The 16,362-nt window shown below is 49.2% G+C and overlaps 2 protein-coding genes across 2 annotated transcripts in view; both read right to left on the bottom strand.

Moving 5' to 3' along the window:
- Nucleotides 1-257: 257 nt before the first annotated feature.
- Nucleotides 258-9,000, bottom strand: ALDH4A1 (aldehyde dehydrogenase 4 family member A1). The gene is made up of 15 exons (XM_082777102.1): nucleotides 8,803-9,000; nucleotides 7,948-8,041; nucleotides 7,727-7,819; nucleotides 7,580-7,627; nucleotides 7,068-7,223; nucleotides 6,701-6,850; nucleotides 6,542-6,616; nucleotides 5,288-5,475; nucleotides 4,381-4,454; nucleotides 4,023-4,219; nucleotides 3,607-3,654; nucleotides 3,086-3,238; nucleotides 2,768-2,889; nucleotides 1,911-2,029; nucleotides 258-1,806 (listed from the first exon to the last, which is right to left on the bottom strand). Exons 1-15 carry the CDS (start codon nucleotides 8,826-8,828, stop codon nucleotides 1,694-1,696), a joined length of 1,656 nt encoding a protein of 551 aa, XP_082633228.1. The 5' UTR covers nucleotides 8,829-9,000; the 3' UTR covers nucleotides 258-1,693.
- Nucleotides 9,001-13,711: 4,711 nt separating this feature from the next.
- IFFO2 (intermediate filament family orphan 2) overlaps nucleotides 13,712-16,362 on the bottom strand; it is a 39,703-nt gene continuing 37,052 nt past the window's right edge. The window contains exon 9 of the mRNA XM_082776715.1: nucleotides 13,712-16,089. Within this exon, the coding sequence (XP_082632841.1) occupies nucleotides 15,984-16,089 (106 nt within the window). The 3' untranslated portion in view covers nucleotides 13,712-15,983. The remainder of the gene's footprint in view (nucleotides 16,090-16,362) is intronic.

Raw genomic sequence — 16,362 nt, 5'->3', positions numbered from 1 at the left:
TTTTTTTAAGGAATAATTGATGCACACGAGAGCTGGTTGGCATTGGATGCAGCAGGGTGAAGGAGAGACCTTGCAGCTGGGCACCAAAACTGAGCAGAGGTTCAACGCCCTGTTCAGATGCTGTGGCAGCAGTTTTGGGCAATGCCTCATTGTGCCTAACCTTGCCTACAACACTGCATGCACTTAAGGTACCAAACGCATGCTCTCTTCCTTTGGTAACAATTTGAAGAAATAATTCAAAAAAGGATACAAAAAGATCTTCATAATGTATTTTATTGCAATTTTCATCAGTTAAACCTGGATTTGCAGGTATTAACGCAACTCGTTCTTGACCTACAAGCCAAGTAACTTGCAGCAGCCATAAAAGGGTTAGCCACATTATCTGTAAATCGTGCTAATTGACTGGCCAGTAATTGGCAGTGTTACAAATGGATACATTTCTAAATCAGAAATGCCCCTGGAAGATGCAGGACTCGGTTTCCAAGCTCCCTGTTACAGTTTGTACTGCAGGACTCATTCAGCAAGAGCTTGCTGATGGGAAAGAACAGCAAATTTAACAACTTAATGCTCAACTTCACAACTCAGCAGCTTGCAGAGCCTCAGGTACAGGGTCCTGGGCCAAGCACGACAACCTGGGAAACAGATTTTGCTTCTAATTACTGCAAACCTCCTCTTGCTGGCCTGGCCTCTCTTCCTAAATTCCTTCTGGGGGTTAAGGATGCTGCAGCCACCTAAGCAGCTTGTGCAGGAACATTAGTGGAATTTCTCTCTAAAATCCTTCTGCTTCCTTCCAGCCAACATCCAAGGATCAGAGCAGCTCTGGCCAGTGCCTTCCCAATGAATAAAGGCACGTGGGCAATTCCTGAGCAGCTCTGAGCTCACAGCTGCCATCTCTTGGCAAAATGTGACTTCTGGAGGCTTAGCTCTTGCTTAGGACCAAGGAAAATTCACAGCTCAAGGCTACCATTGCTTGGCACTACGGTTTAAACCAAGCCAGGCTTCATAGCCCTCTTAGAAAGTCCTTGAATTCCTTGTTCCACTGTGCAAGGCTCCCTGATGGAGCAGCCGGGGTAAACGATGTCTATTGGACAGGATGATTCTTCTCCAAGTGACCAGGTTGCGGCCAGCCTCTGAATGTTGCTGCCTGTTCCAGCTCCAGCGCTCCCAGCCCATCAGGCGGGCATGGCTGGATGGGAGGTCAAGTGGTGGACAGAAGGATAAAGGAGAACTAGGATTCAGCGCTGCTGGGCAAGCCCAAAGCCCTCTGCAGAGGTGTGGTGCTATTATGCTTTGAGCTAAGTAATGGAAAAATCCTTACGTGTTGGAAAAAGCATTATTCCTACCTTCTTGAAGCATGTAACAGAGAGAAAATCACTTCTCAAATGATGGTGCTTTGTGGAGCTACTGCAGACAACTTGCTCTTCTTGTTCCCAGGCTGGGGATCTCAGGTACCAGCAAAGCATCTCTGCTGTTGCAGTCACCCACAGCCTGCTTCTTCCAAGACTAAGAAATCATAGGGACCTTTTTTTTTTTGTGTAAGTTAACAATTTAATAATAGAATTAGTCTCTAAAAATAAAACCCTAGCTTGCTGTGCTGAAGATTGGTTGATTTAAGTGCTTTCAAGGCTGTGGCTGAGGAGCCACTGTGTGCGTCCAGCTTCAGTAGTAGAGGCACGGGTATGAGGAGAAGGCATCAGTGCATGTAGGCGTAGCGCCAGTCCCGCAGTGGCACGTGGGTTTCCTTGATGGCCTGGGGAGATGTCCAGCGCAGGATGTAGTGCGGACCACCAGGTTTGTCGTTTGTTCCTGTGCCAAGAGGAAAGAGGGACCACGAGGTGAAGGAGATGGACAGAGGGGATGTGTCCCATTGCGCCATTAAATATGTTTTATGGAGAGTTTTTTGGTCTCACCTGAGATGCGGGAGCCCCCGAAGGGCTGCTGAGCCACAACAGCGCCCGTTGACTTGTCGTTGATGTAGAAATTGCCAGCTGAGTTGCGCAAGTAGCTCCTGGCTTCCTCGATGATGCTCCTGAGGAGGGAGGGAGAGGACCATAAGCAGGAGGGGATGGCAAAGGCACACTTGGAAGTCTCTGCTCTGCTCCAGTAGCTGCACTGGTGCCCAGTATTTGTGTTTCTTTGCACACGTGCTATTTGTAGACAAAAGAAGCTTGACACACGCTGCAAAGGGACCTGTGTGCTTAAAGCTCAATTAAACGACTGCAATTTCTCATTTCAACTTTGCATTTCTTTTCATGTTTTTCCTCAAGATTTGCTGTTATAAAATGAAGTTAATTAAGTCCAAGGATAGCCTGACTTAACGACCTTCTAAGTTAGTAATTCAATGCCTGCTCTTAGTTTCACTAGTATATGATTAATTCTTAGGTATTTATTGAAAAAGCATGATCCCCATCTGCTTCATGGCAGCCTGGAACTTTCTCACAACAAAAAGTGTTAAATACAAACAAACAACAACAACAACAAAAAACACCTTGGTTTTCATACTACCCAAAAAGCTTCTGCCTTTCCTCATAGCTTAGAGAAAGTATTTTATTTCAGGCTTCTTAGCTCCTCTCCTTAGGCCATCAAATAATTTTTTCTTTTCTTATTCTCTTCCTCTCTCAGAAAAAAAAAAAAAATCCTCAAAACCAGCATCTAACCCAAAAAAACATCTCAGACTCGAAGCCCTGAGGGTCCAGGCTGGGAGAAGGACCCTCACCCACCCCGGGATGTCCCCTTCCCTCCCAGCTCCGGGGCTGCGAGTGCTCACTTCTCCTGGGCGAAGACCGCCCCCGTGAGGCCATAGGGTGTCGTGGTGTCAATCAGCTCCAAGACATCCTTGTACTGCTTCTCTGGGTAGACGTACACGGTGAGGATGGGGCCAAAGATTTCCTGTAGAGCAAAAAAATAAATTAGCCAAGCACACAGCCCTCCTTGTACAACCCACAGCCTCCAAAAACGAGTGACAGATTAGCCAAAGCCATGAGAAAGATGGAAGAGGACCATCCCTGCATCTATCTATCCTACAAATCCAGTCAACTCACACCCCAAGACGCAGAGCCACGTCCCATGATTTTCCCACTCTCACCTCTTTCATGATGGGATCCTTTGGGTCTTTGCTCTCCACGATGCAGGGCTCAATGAAGTACCCGACGCTGTCATCGCAGCCGCCTCCAGCCAAGATGGTGAGGTTGGGAGACTTCTTGGCGTGCTCGATCCACGTCTTTATACGTGCAAAAGACTGAGGAAAGAGAAGAAAATGAACAGAGTGTGGAGCTGGGGGGTGAAAAGGAGTTTTGGGCAATGCCTTTTGGGGCTATGTTGCTCTTTGCTCGCTTCCAGTTCAGGAGGAAGGCTGCAAGCTGGAAATACAACCCTGGACACTCTGAACCCTACGTCTGCGAGGGCTTCTCAACAAACAACCCACTTCTCAAGAGGGGTAGTGACATGCAATATTCCTGAGGGGAGCAAAAATCACCCCATGCCATAGTGCTGGAACTTCCTAGTCACACTTTGCTGAAAGCAATAAAAAGCATCCAGCCAAACAATGAGCGGAAGCCTGGCGGTGTTACCTTTGAGCACGAGCAGGGGCAGGACGCATGAGCTCACCTTGTCATCGATCACTGCTGAGAAAAACGTCCCAAAGTCCTGGGCAGGCTGCAGGGGCAAAAGGAAGTAGACAATGTAAGTCCACGCTGTGCCAAAAAGCTAACTCTAAAATTGAAATTCCCAGAATAAAACTGCTCCAAAGCACACCTCCGCGCGAGGGAGCAAGCTCCCCCTTTTCAATTAGTCTGTGGTATTCAGTGACTTACACAGTCCTTCCTGCAGACGCTGGCTACAAGTTAATTTCTAATCACTAAAAAAAAAAGATGAAGGGGGAGGACAGAGGGGTGGTGGTGGGGAGAACCAGTGGATAAAAAGCTCAGTTCAATAGGAATTAGTAGCCAGTTACCGCAGTCTCTAATCCCATCAGCCACCCGCTGAGCTGCAAAGCCCTTCAGCAGCCCGGCAGCTCCACTCACGTCTCCCACTTTGATCTTCTTGGTCTCCTCCAGCAGCTTCTCTTTGATCTGGGGCCACAGCGAGTCCGGGGCGTAGAGGCGGGAGCACGCCGAGCATTTCTGGCCGCCGTACTCAAAGGCAGAGCGCAGGGTCCCGTTCACCACACTGGACACATCGGCTGAGCTGTGCACCAGGTGGAAGTTCTTCCCACCACACTCTGGTTTGGGAGGAAAAGGAGCAAGTGAGAAGTTGCCCTGCTGGAAAGCTCGAGCTATGTCCAGACCCCAGTGGGTGATGTCCCAGGGAGGCCAGCCCAGGTGCTCCAGCCCTCAGCACCCCCTGCTCGGGCTCCCCACGACGGTGAGACACAGCCATTACCTCCAGCCAAGCGGGGGAAGTTGCGGTAGCAATCCAGGTTTTCAGCCACTTGCTTCCAGAGGCGCTTGAACGTCCTGGGAGAGAAAGGAGGAGGTGCTTAGCATGAGAGGGGAACTTGGAAAAGTTCCTGACCCTGCTGAAGACAACCCCAGCAAACCGCCAGGTCCGTCCTCAAAAGAAGGGATGCTCTGCAAACAGAAGAGGAGAGGCTAGGTCAGAATGAGTCCCTAGATACCAAAGCTCTGGGCACTACACAAAAACCCTAGCACATTACAAATAAGCGCCACAGGGAAGACCAGACAGCATCCAGCAGAAGTTTCTGTCCTCCTCCTTTCGGCCCTTCTTTTTTGGTTCTCACTGTGACAAACCCCTTGGCTGCAAAACAATAAAAATGCTAATAAACCTCCAGCAGGAGGCACGGCCACTAATACTAATTTATGAGCTTCCCCACCTTTACAGCACAATGCTCATCAGACCATGGCACTTGCAGGGCCCTGGGGCTTAATAGCCTCTAGGGGCAAGTCGCTAACCCAGCAGAGGGTTTGCAAATCAGCCAGGGACGAAGGCAGCATGTGCTCATAGCGCTGCACAGCTGGGTCTGGGTGCGGGCACGCTGGCAGGAGGAGGGAAGGATAAACCCCGCTGCCCTCCGGCATCACTCTGCCAAGTCACAGCATCCCTAGGAGACAGGTCGGTGTCTCCCTTGTTTAACTTGCAAGTTTATTCTCTGTGGCTTGGTTTTAGCCACAGGAAGTCCTTGATATTAAATACGCTCCCTGGGCTGATTAGATACAGTTTTTTTTCACCCAGCAAGGTGTAAGGACGGCAGCTGCTCTGCGCGATGGACCAGTGGGCAAGTATCAATCATGAGCTGGGCAGCTCCTTGTGCTTCCCCTCCCCAGCTTACGGCACGCTGCCGGTGAAGTTGAGCCCGCAAAAGTGCTGGTTGCTGGTGACGGCGTCGCCGAACACGGGCCCATCTGCTGGCACGAACTGAATGACGTTGGGAGGGAGCCCAGCTTCCAGCAGGATCCTGTAGACGGCGTAGCTGGAGAGCAGGGCAGTGTCGCTGGGCTTCCACAGCACCACATTTCCCTGGGGAACAGGGGACAGTCAGTGTGAGAAACACGCAACTGCAGGGCTTAAATGCGTCAGGGAGAGCCCATATCGGAGTCTGCAGCACCTCCGGGAGGGTTTGTGTGATGGTGCAGAGGTTCTGCTCTGCAGGTGGCTCATAGCTCCCTTGCACCCCAAGCAATTGAGACAGATTGTGATTGCCAGCCCAGCTAGAAGCACTAAAATCACCCCGCTTCACATCAAAAGCTGCCACGAGATCACGATGCTGCCTTCTTGCGCCCTCCCGTGCTGGGAATGGGACTTACGGCCCTGCAGCTGCCACCCCTGGGCTCATGCGCAACACAGTGGGTGCCCACGTGAGTGAAACACCAGCCCGTGCCTGGATTAATCGTGCCCAAACCGATGGCACAATCAGCAGGAAAACATGGTGCAAACGCCCCGCCGTGGCTCCCCACCCCTTTGGCTCCATGCCACTGCCTTCGTTTGGGCTTGGTGACCTCCCCTGCGTCACAGTCACCACGGGTGGCCAGGATGAGAGTGCAGCCAGGGGCTCTAATTAGCAGCCACTTATTAAGAACTCCCTCTTGCAGCACCCCAACCTCTCTGTCTAAAATCCAGGCGAGGAGTGAAGCCCAAAATGAAAGCCTCAAGCACAGACACCTCCAAGAGCGGGTTTGGGAGGGTTTTTCCTTTTCCAACACTTCCCTCGTCACAGCAGTTTGGTGGACAGGTCTAAACAGCAGCCAGGGGAATGCCTGTCTGTAATTAGTCACCTGAGCCAAACTGCACACCAGCTGGCTGAATTCCAGGGAGGGTTCCAGAAGCAGAACCCCCGGTGTGCCTGATGTTGTTGGGTTGCGTTTGTAGGTGTCCAGTTTTGGGGATGCCTTAGGAGAATGCCCCCAGAGGGCTCCTCCGTCCCCATGGACAACAGAAGCACAAAACACTCCTGCAAGCTGGAGTCGGGACAAAGCAGCAGGAGGCTGCGCAATGCCAGCAGCTCCTCTGGTGCACGCCACCGGGCATGGAACAGCACCAGAGAGGCTGGATTTGGAGAGAGACGCAACCCTGCAGTGATGCTCACCATCAACGCCGGAGCCCCCGCCAGGTTTCCGCCGATCGCTGTGAAGTTGAAGGGAGAGATGGCTGCCACAAAACCCTGCGGTGGAGAGAAAAAAGGGACGGGCTGCAGGCACCCACGCTTGCCACGGGCAAGCCAGCACAAGCAGCCCCAGCTCCTCACCTCCAGCCCCCGGTACACCATGCTGTTGGTGCTGATGTCCACGCTGATGGGCTGGCTGCTCTCCAGCTCCAAGGCGTACTTGGCGTTGAAGCGGAAGAAGTCGATCAGCTCTGCTGCCGCATCGATTTCTGCCTGGATGACGGTTTTGCCCTGCCAGGAGAGGACCGCAATGAATAAAAACACAGCAGAGGCAGGACAGAGGAGGAGGAGAAAATGCAACATGGCCTGGCACATCCCGACGTGGTTTGGGGGTTCGTGCTCTTCAGAAAGAGCTGGGCCTCTCTGCAAGCCCCCATCCTGCCCTGTTGCGACCGGCTCCTCTACAAAGCCCAAATTCCCTCCTGTTCACCCCCTGCACCCTACTCACCTGCCCCACCATGGTCTTGGCCAGCACCTCAGCTCGCCGTGGGCCACTCAGCATGTCAGCTGCCTTGAGAAAGATCTGGGCCCGGTCCTGGACAGGTTTCAGGTCCCACTCCTTCCTAGCTGCCAAGGCAGCATTAATGGCTTTGTTAATGAGATCCTGTGTGAAGGGGAAAAAGCAGCCGTGAGGAAGCCATCTCCCAAGAAACCCAAAGGGGACAGTGAGGGGACGTCCAGCCCGGACACATGCTGTGGCAGCCACCTTCCCACCAGCACCGGAGCCCCTCAGACCACCTTGTTCCAGGGCCCCAGGGGCTTGGAAAGCCAAAACCCACCGCTGCCTCTTTTGGAAAAGCCATGTGTTTTGTGACTCCAAAAAGCCACTTCTGCTTGTGAAACCTGCAGTCAAGCTGAATCAGTGATGCTGGCAGCTGGCTGGGGCCCTGTGGTCACTGCACTGTCCCCAAAATGTCCACCACGAAGAAGACCGAAGGGAAGAGGAACGGGCACGCTCACCTTGTCGGCGTAGCAGAACTTGGCCACCTTGTGCGCATGATTGAACGGCTGAAAAGAGATGGGAAACCTTGGCACTTCCCCATCCGACCAGCGCATCCCTTGCTTCGCTTTCCTTTACTGAAGTCCCCCCAGCACCCCAAAACTCACCGAGAGCTGGTACCGCACCGCTCCGGTCCACACCTCCTCCCCACCGACCACGCAGGGGATGTTTTCAGTCCTGCCCTTCAGGTCAGCAAGCGCCTGGGTGAGAGCAGAGCGAGGTGCTGGGGCTGCACAGGGCAGGCAGGGACCCCAAAGGGCTCCGTGCTGGGCCAGGAGCAGAGAAGGACGGGGAAAAGGTGCAGGGCACTGCCCTGAGCCTCCCATACCTGCTGCAGAGCCGCTCGCTCGGGGCTGCCGGGTTTGAACTCGAGGATGGGCTCATTGGCCACCGTGGTGGCCGCACGGTGAAGGCTCCTGAGCCTGGTGGGGGGGGGGGGAACAGGCTGAAATAACGCCCCCGACCCCGTGCTGCCAGCCCGGGGGGCTTCGGTGCCTCGGCTGGGTGCGTCCCAGCTGAGTAAATCCAGGGAAAAGGGCGGTGTGGGGTGGGGAAAAGGGTTTTGGTGTGACAGGAAAAGGGGCTGCGATGGTGTGGGAAATGGGGAATGGGAGCCATGACCATGGCGTGGGGAAAGGGGTTTGTATGGGGTGGGCAAAAGGGTTTTGTTCCTATGGAGTGGGAAAAAAGGTTTTGTTCCTATGGGGTGAGCAAAAGGGTTTGTATGGGGTGGGCAAAGGGGTTTTATTCCTATGGGGTGGGCAAAGGGGTTTGTATGGGGTGGGCAAAGCCGTTCCTATGGGACGGGAACAAGGGGTCCCGATAGGAAAGGGGTTCCCGTGGGGTGGGAACAGGGGGGTCGCAGCCCTGGAGGACGACGACTCCGCACTTCCCACAGGCAGCGGAGCGAGGCCGGGGGGCAAAGGTTGGGCCCGGGGGGGGCCGCGAGGAGCCGGGGGCAGCGCCCGACCCTGGGGGGGGGGGACGGGGACGGGGACGGGACGGGACCCGCGGGGCTCCCACCCGTGACCGCCCCCACGGAGCGTTACCGGGGGGCTGGGGGGGGGGGGTGAGGCAAAAAGTGGGGGGGTAAAAGGGTCAGAGCGGGGTTCGGGTGCTCCCTGGGGAAGGTGGGGGGGGGGACGGGAAAGGGGAGCAGAGGGGGTCGCGCGTGGGGACTCACCCACGGCCCCGCAGCGTCCGCCACATCCCGGCCCCGCCGCGCCGCTCCCCACGGCCGTGCCCGAGCCGCCGCCACGGGAGGGAGAAGGAAGAGGGTGGAGGGGGGGGGCATAAAACAAAGATAAATGAGATAAAGCACGGCGAGGAGACGGGGAGCCCGCAGAGCGCCCACGGCCACGCGTGGGGCTTTGAGGTCCCCCTCCACCGTCGCCACCCGCCCCCTCCGTGGGGTTGGAGGGGGGGTCCCTACACGCCGCACCTGCCCCTCCCCCGGCCTTGGCACCGCGGTGGTAGCGCCCGGCACGTGGGAGGGGGGCGGTGCTGGGCGGGGCGGAAAATGGGTTATAAATAATTAAAAAATAATTAATTATTAAAGAAAAAAAAAAGGGGGTGGGGAAGGGTTGACGCAGGCTGGGGCCGCGGTGGGGCCCGGCTGCTGCTGCTGGTGAATGCTTGCAGACAGAGAGAGGGCGGCTGAAGCATCCCCTCTTATCACAGCAAAATATCCCCTTCTTAGCAAAAACTTGCAAAAAATGGGATTTTAACACAAAAGGGAGAGGCTGGGGGGGGTGAGGGCGGCTGAGGCAGCAGGAGGCTGCATCTACACGAGGTGCTCCTGTTCCCACCTGAGAGGCATCACTGTGGGTGTCTGAATTTAGCATGGGGGAGCTGGGGACTGGTGCAAGGAGGCCCTGAATTACCTCATTTCATGATTTTGGGGAGTTTCCCAAAAAAAACAAAGGTTGCTCCCACCCCCCACCAACCCCCTAAAAACTGCACAAGCCCCTCACGTGCCAGCCCCGTGCTTCGCAGCCCAAGAAGCAGCCCACACAGCTGTGACCAGAAGGTTGGTATTTATTTAACGTGGTTTTGTTTTCCCCCCCCCCGTAACCAGAGCAGACCGTCACCCATTTCCATCGACCAGCTTCCCCCAGCCCCTGGCCGTGGAGCAGCACCTTGGAGCCGTGCCTGGAAGAGCAGGGAGCTGAGGCAGCGAGGCCCGAAGGATGCAACCATGCCGGGGTTGCTCCGGAGCGGCCGCAGAGCCAAGGACAGATGGACGGACGCAGGACGGGAGGGCAGAGCAGCGTACGGGGAGCTGGAGAGCAGGCCTCGAACGGTGGGAGCGGCTTTTGGCACGAGAAAGGAAGGTGGAGATCATCCACTGCGATTCGGAGGAGCTGAGCTCTCGCTGTGGGCGTTTCTTGGTGCCCCTTCTCACAGGGAGTTGGGTGCTGGCACTTTGATGGTCCAAAATCCAGCACCGCTAGCATTCAGTCTGCTTTTAGACACCAAGGACAGACTTGTAAATGGGGTGCAAATGGCCTGACACCGCAGCTCAGGGCCCACGTGCCCCCTGCAGCAGGCTCAGGAGCTGGTGTATCCTTCGTCCTTACCTCGCCACAGATTGACTAGCATCACAGTTCAGTCTTTTTCTTTAAAAGAAGCTAATATACAGAATATAAAGCACAATATTTACAACTGTATGGTAAACAGTTTCATTTCCACACTGATCAGTAGTCTGTTTTAATGTGTATAAAAGAAATTCTTACATGACCTAAGAGGAACTGACACAAAGTGACACAGCATGGGAAAAGATTCATCAATACCCTCCACTTAAACACGTTAAATAATAAATAATCATTTTTGGCAGAACTTAGCTACATACACTTTAGCCACAGGTAAGGTGTTTTAAGAACCAGATTGCGTGTTCCTTTCAGTGATACCATGTTACACAGGAAGTGTCTAGTTACCGAGCTTTTTTTCATCATCTTCAACCCTTTCTTGATTAAAATAAATCTTTAGGATTTCCAATGAAACCTGTGTAGGGAGCATCAGTTTGAGCAGCAGACAAAACCCGCACCTTGGGTTAGTGGCACAGTGGGACTGCAGTGTTCTGCCATCAAAGTGACACGGACTACCAGGTTCAAAGCTCTCAAAACATCCCAGAGTTGTGTGTGTTTTTGTTTTTTTAAAAAAACATTTTTTTTTTTCCTCAAAAGACAGACCCAACCATACATACAAGCACCACCTTGCCTACAGAAGTGCTTCAGTGTTGGAGTGCCTCAAATTAGGAAGGAGGGAATCGTGACTTCTAGAAACATCAAGTACCCATTTCTTACAATTCATTGCTTCTTCAAAAGAGAAGCTTTGAACAGCTCCCACAGATGCGGAAGGGCCTTAAGACACTGAACCACACAAAAAAAACAGACAGAAAACAGTCAAGTGTTTCTTCACTACTCTGCCAAAGACTCATGTTCAAGCCTCCAGCATTCCTCTCTCCAGAAATGGGTTGGTGAAGGACTGAATTAAGAATATGGCAGGTAGTATTTCTAGCTCACCTCTAAAACCAGCATCACTAACACCAGCATACTGTGTGTTGCCTTGATTGGCGACTTCTTTTCTTACTTAAAACTCAAACTGATAGAAGTTACATTCTAATAAAAGCTTAAAATCAAGCATTTGTGTGACTTAACACTGAAGGCAAACATTGCTAAAACCTGCGTGTTCCCCTGCAACCCAAGTCCTGGACCAGTGCAAAAGAATCAAAACCCCAAAGTCCTGAAGCAAAATGAGGAAAATCCTCATGAGGGTATTATTACACCATGGAAGCGCAGCATGGAAGTCTGGTCAACCAGCTAAACCGTGATTTAACATTCACCGCAGCATTATAATTGCTTAATTTTGCTGTAATAAATCTCACTTTAAACATTCAGCTCTAAAAAGAAGCACTCGCGAACATGAAACAGGGACTTCCCAGCATGGCAATTCTCTTCCTCGCACACTCCAGAACAAGCGTCTTTCCAAGTTTTTCCAGAGCCAAGGGAAACACAAGCAAATCGCTGTTTCACAGAGCCCGCAGTGTTGTGGTAAGGCTGTGGGCACCCACTGGTTGCCACGGCTTTTCCTCAGCCAGTCCTGGACCAGTAACTGAACTTGTATTTTTGCTGGCAGGAATGGTTATGCAAAAGCATCTCATATGGGACAGAAACAGCTTTAGATCTAAAGCCAGGCACTAGTCAGATCTATTACTCTGTTTCATCAAGTTAATTCCAATTTATACTGGTGTAGACCAGTATAAAGTATAAATTTGTCTCCTTACCAGGTAGGACAAAGCCTACTTTGAGGCAGATTTTAAGAACAAATGTACTGGAAGCATCCCTGGTAGTGAGGGGAATGAATGGAGATCCTTACCCGCTGGGGAAGGCCTCAATCTCCAAAAGGGGGAAAAAACACAAACAGGAGCACAGCAATAATTCTGCAGTTAGAGAAAAGCTGTTGGCCTGTTCCCCACTGCCACCACCCCTTGCTCCAAGGAAGCAACAGGCGAGTGCACCACAGCCGTACCCATTACATCGTTTCTGCACAGTTACCTGGAACAGTTTGAGATTTTGGGAGTCCCATCAAAGCCAAAGATACCTTACAAGGGAATAATTGCATTTACTAACAGAATTCTGTTTGCACTTTAAAAACCTCTAATAAAAATAGAATATATACTGTGTTTCTTATAAATAGATTACACATTTAGTTTAGTTGGATTTCATTACACCCCACCTACTTTTTTTTTTTTTTTAAATACTTTTGTTTTTGTGTTGTCTGAACTAATATGATAATTACTACATTTTTGAAAAAAGTGTTTGTACCACATTATTCTTTGGACATTTTTGAACAACATGCATCCACAAAAGCAACTGCCATTGTTTACTGAAAACATTTTTTGTACAAACCCATTTTAGGAATTTGATCTATTATTACACTGCTAACAAGCAAAAAAATTTGCTTCCTTGAAATCCTCTTTTAAAAAATGAGAAACAATGAGGAGGATTTTTTGATTATAAGTCTAAAAAAGTGTCAATATGACACCGCATTAAGAATAGAAAACAAAAATAAAGTATTTACAGCTTTACAAAGGAAAAAAAGAGGTCATCAAATTCATTTCCAGCATTTTCACAATTTTTTTCTGGCAAGCTTTTGATCTGGTTGCTACAGAGTGGTTAAACGCAAACAGAACAGGACCACTGTCAGCTAAATCAGCAGCATCGCTTGAAACTAAACCAACCAAGACCTCCTAGGGAAACTATCAAAGACCAACCCTAGTAACTCCCAAAAGGTTGATCCACCAAGTCCCATACAGCCTAGATGAAAATAAAACCCCAACCCCAAGTATGAAAACACCTTTTCTTTTTTTAAAAAAAATGGATTACATATGGTTATAAGAAAGACACCAAGAACCATGGTAATTTACCATCATACACATACATCACCATCATACACATTTCTATACTGTCTACTATAGACCCACATCCCTTACACTTACCAACAAATGCAACCCTATTATAGGCGCTCCTCATAATTATGGCTATGAGATAAACTGTAGGTTACAGAAATTTAGCTGTTGAAACAAGCTATCTGCTTCCTCTGGCTCCCCCACTGTCAAACTGAGGATATCCTTTCCCACCTCAACATGCCAGCTACTAGCTTCATTTCAAGAACACTCAGCCTTTTTCCTACTAGGTCACTGAGTTTAAAAAAAAAAGTTATAAAAAACAGCAGCTAAGCCGGACAGTCATTTAAATTGCTCAGTTTCTCTAGTACCAAAGAGCATTTCATAATTTGAGGACAGCCAAACGACAGCCTCCAACAAGGCTGACTCACTGTGCAAGTAGATTGCTTAACAATGCCTCCACCAAAGTCACTAAAGCATTACAGACATTCAGCTTTGGCAGATGGTTTCATGGTTTCTCAGCCTCGTGAGAAACTACATATTTAGCAGCTTCATACAGGCTTGGAAACCTTAAGAGTACTTTATTGAAAACATGCAGTCCCAGCCCCCTCACAAAAATATCACATCTGGCATTTCTTGCCCCCACCCTCCCACCCCAAAACTTGCAGCCCTAGCGAACGTGACACTTACCACTTTGGCCACCTAAGAGATAATAGGAATGAGCACTTTGGAATAAGGTTTCTTTTTCAGAGAAAAATTATCTACAGGCTTTGAAAAAGCCCCTAACTAACACCACAAGAACCAAGAAGTTGCTTACTACTCTATGAATAACTGCTCTGAGTATTTCAGTCAGTAAGGGAATGACAAGAATAACCTTGGACAGACGCCACTGATGCTCAAATTATGAATCCAAATGGATCATCCCAGTAATTCTCCTCACTGAAAGACTGAGGGCCCATTTAATTCACATGGCCTAAAAGCACCATCACACGATAGTGGGAGACTGATCTAAACAGCAATGAAACTCCATGCAGAAACAAACAAAACCCAAACTGAAAAGACATTACTGTACCCGCAGTTACAGTGTGAGCAGAAACCCTCCGAGGTCCTGCCCTCTGCATAGCTGTGCAAGATGGAGAGAGATTTTCTGCCCAGGAATGCGCCATTTGCTGAAACACTCGTGCTCTTTTTGGAAGAAAGCAGTACTGATCTATACTGGCTATTTGTTTACAATGCAGCCCTGCTGATTCAGATCAATAAATAAGAGAGGCTTGGAAACAACGCTCAGGAAGATAAAAGATTGGCCCCTCTAGCTTTACCTAACACTGAGAGGATGCTTAAATCTGATATTCCCCTGTCCAGTCCTAGCACTGCTCCTACGTAACAGTTTCTAAGATTTCTGGCAGGTTAAAAAATACAATTGGTATTTACTCCTCAAGTCTTGCAACTGCTAGTTAACTACACAGTTACCTTTAGGCAGTATTAACTGCACTTGCAATCTTGCTCTAAAATACAAACAAAAAAAAAGTATTGGCTTAGGTTTATACCCTGTTTTTACCTGGCTGAGATGCTACAAATCCTACTAATAACCACAAACAGCTTGATGACACCAGAGAGTTTCCTCAAGTACCAATCAGACTTTTGACGCTGCCTTCTCCTGTTTAAAAATATAGACAGATTGATAAAGCCTAGGTCTTCTCACTTTCTCACAGAGAAAGCACATGGCTGTTCTTCCATAGTTCTAGGGCTGCAGTAGTTTGGGATTGATTTTACTACGCCCTAAAAAGGATTACAGTATTTTCTAATGTTCAGCTTTGCTGAAGAAAAGTGGTCTGGAACTCTCTCAATGTCATGTCTCAAGCCCAAATCTACAGCACAGCATGTCAGTTTATCCTGATGCTAGCCCACTCTAGCCATCATGAAAGCAGCATAAAATGGAGCTATCTCCCTGTCAGCAAAGTAAAATCTGCAAACACTATGGTTTAAAAAAACATCCTGAAAAAAAGAAAACACAAAACAACTTGGGAACTGAAGGGCTGATTCCCCTCTTAATCCAATCACTGGAAACAAAGGCATTGTAACAAGACAATGTACTCCTCAAAAGAAGCTCTACAGGTAACTTGTGCAAACGTGTTTTGAGCTTTCCTTTCCCCAAGAGATAACTATAGCCCAGCAGGGACCAAACATTCCATACAAATAAGGCGCGCTTTTGTTTTTTTTGCATAGTAGTTTATCAGTGATAGTCCCATCCCACCGAACCCTCCCTCATCCACCTGCTTTGCCACCAAGCTGAGACCTGCTTCTTCAGATTCTGGAGTCTGAAAGAAAGCTTATATGAGTCTCAAAGTCTTCTTCACCCAGAAAGGTGGAATGAAGAAATTCCTTTCAATATTGTATGACTGCTTAATCCTAAAAGCTGCCTCTAAACCCGGTATTATTTTTAAATGTTTACAGATCAATTTGGAGGCATTCTTATTTTATGCCAGCCATTGGTAATTATACCATAATTGTCTTAGGTTTAGTACTCAGTTTGCCAGTGTTCCTTTTGCCAATCAGTGCAGCAGTTCAATAAAACCATAAGCTTATTGAAATATCAGAGCCTTTGCAGCACCATTCTCTGCTGCTACCAGATATATCTTTTAATATATATTTATATATATATATAATATAAAAACACCTGCTATTTATATTCCACTGGAGCTCAAAGTGGCTCAGCTTGGGGCAAAGGCACAATTAAAACACGTTTTCTTACAGGACTCTGCATTTGTGAATTGTGTAACGATAGAAATTGACAGCACCAATCCTTGGGTGGGATAGGGATGCGTGTAGGAATGAGTCATTAGAAGCCCTGTGCAGGGGCTTACAAGTCTATTACTTTTTTTCTCCCCCCATCAGTGTGTGTTGTTTTTTAATCTTTGCTTGCATCTTCCCTTTCACTGGAATGCTCCAACTACGTATCAGCTGACCATGGGCTCCACATCCGCCTCTCTGTCCAACTCGTCCTGAATTTCATCTGTGTTTCCTGAGTCGCTGCTGGCTACAGAGCTGGGAGATGGAGAATTTCTGCAGAAAATGCAGAGAAAGGTTTAGACAAAAAAGAAATGCCACTGACAGACAAAAATGAGACCTTTAAAGGAAATAGTCACTGACACTCCCTAAAACATTTTAATAGTAATAAAGGGTATTCTTAACTTATCTGTTTTGAAGCAAATATCAATAGTAAGCTTGAACACACTGCATGCTGCCACCCCCCCAACACACCATCTCCTATACAAACATAAAGGCTGTTCTAGCTTTACAGACAGGGGAAACAGAAATTAAGTTCAATGAATATCC

The sequence above is a fragment of the Aythya marila genome (genome assembly GCF_965140915.1).
Source record: "Aythya marila genome assembly, chromosome: 21".
NCBI classification, from domain to species: Eukaryota; Metazoa; Chordata; class Aves; order Anseriformes; family Anatidae; genus Aythya; species Aythya marila.
This window is presented reverse-complemented; position numbering and strand designations above follow the sequence as displayed.

What these genes read in the sequence shown, in the direction of transcription:
- ALDH4A1 (XM_082777102.1), bottom strand. Translation starts at nt 8,828, where the DNA reads ATGTGGCGGACGCTGCGGGGCCGTGG. An exon ending in CGGTGCGGTACCAGCTCTCG is followed by an intron (nt 7,628 to 7,726) that starts GTGAGTTTTGGG and finishes ATCTCTTTTCAG; the next exon opens with CCGTTCAATCATGCGCACAA. An exon ending in CTTCCCCCGCTTGGCTGGAG is followed by an intron (nt 4,220 to 4,380) that starts GTAATGGCTGTG and finishes CTCCCAAACCAG; the next exon opens with AGTGTGGTGGGAAGAACTTC.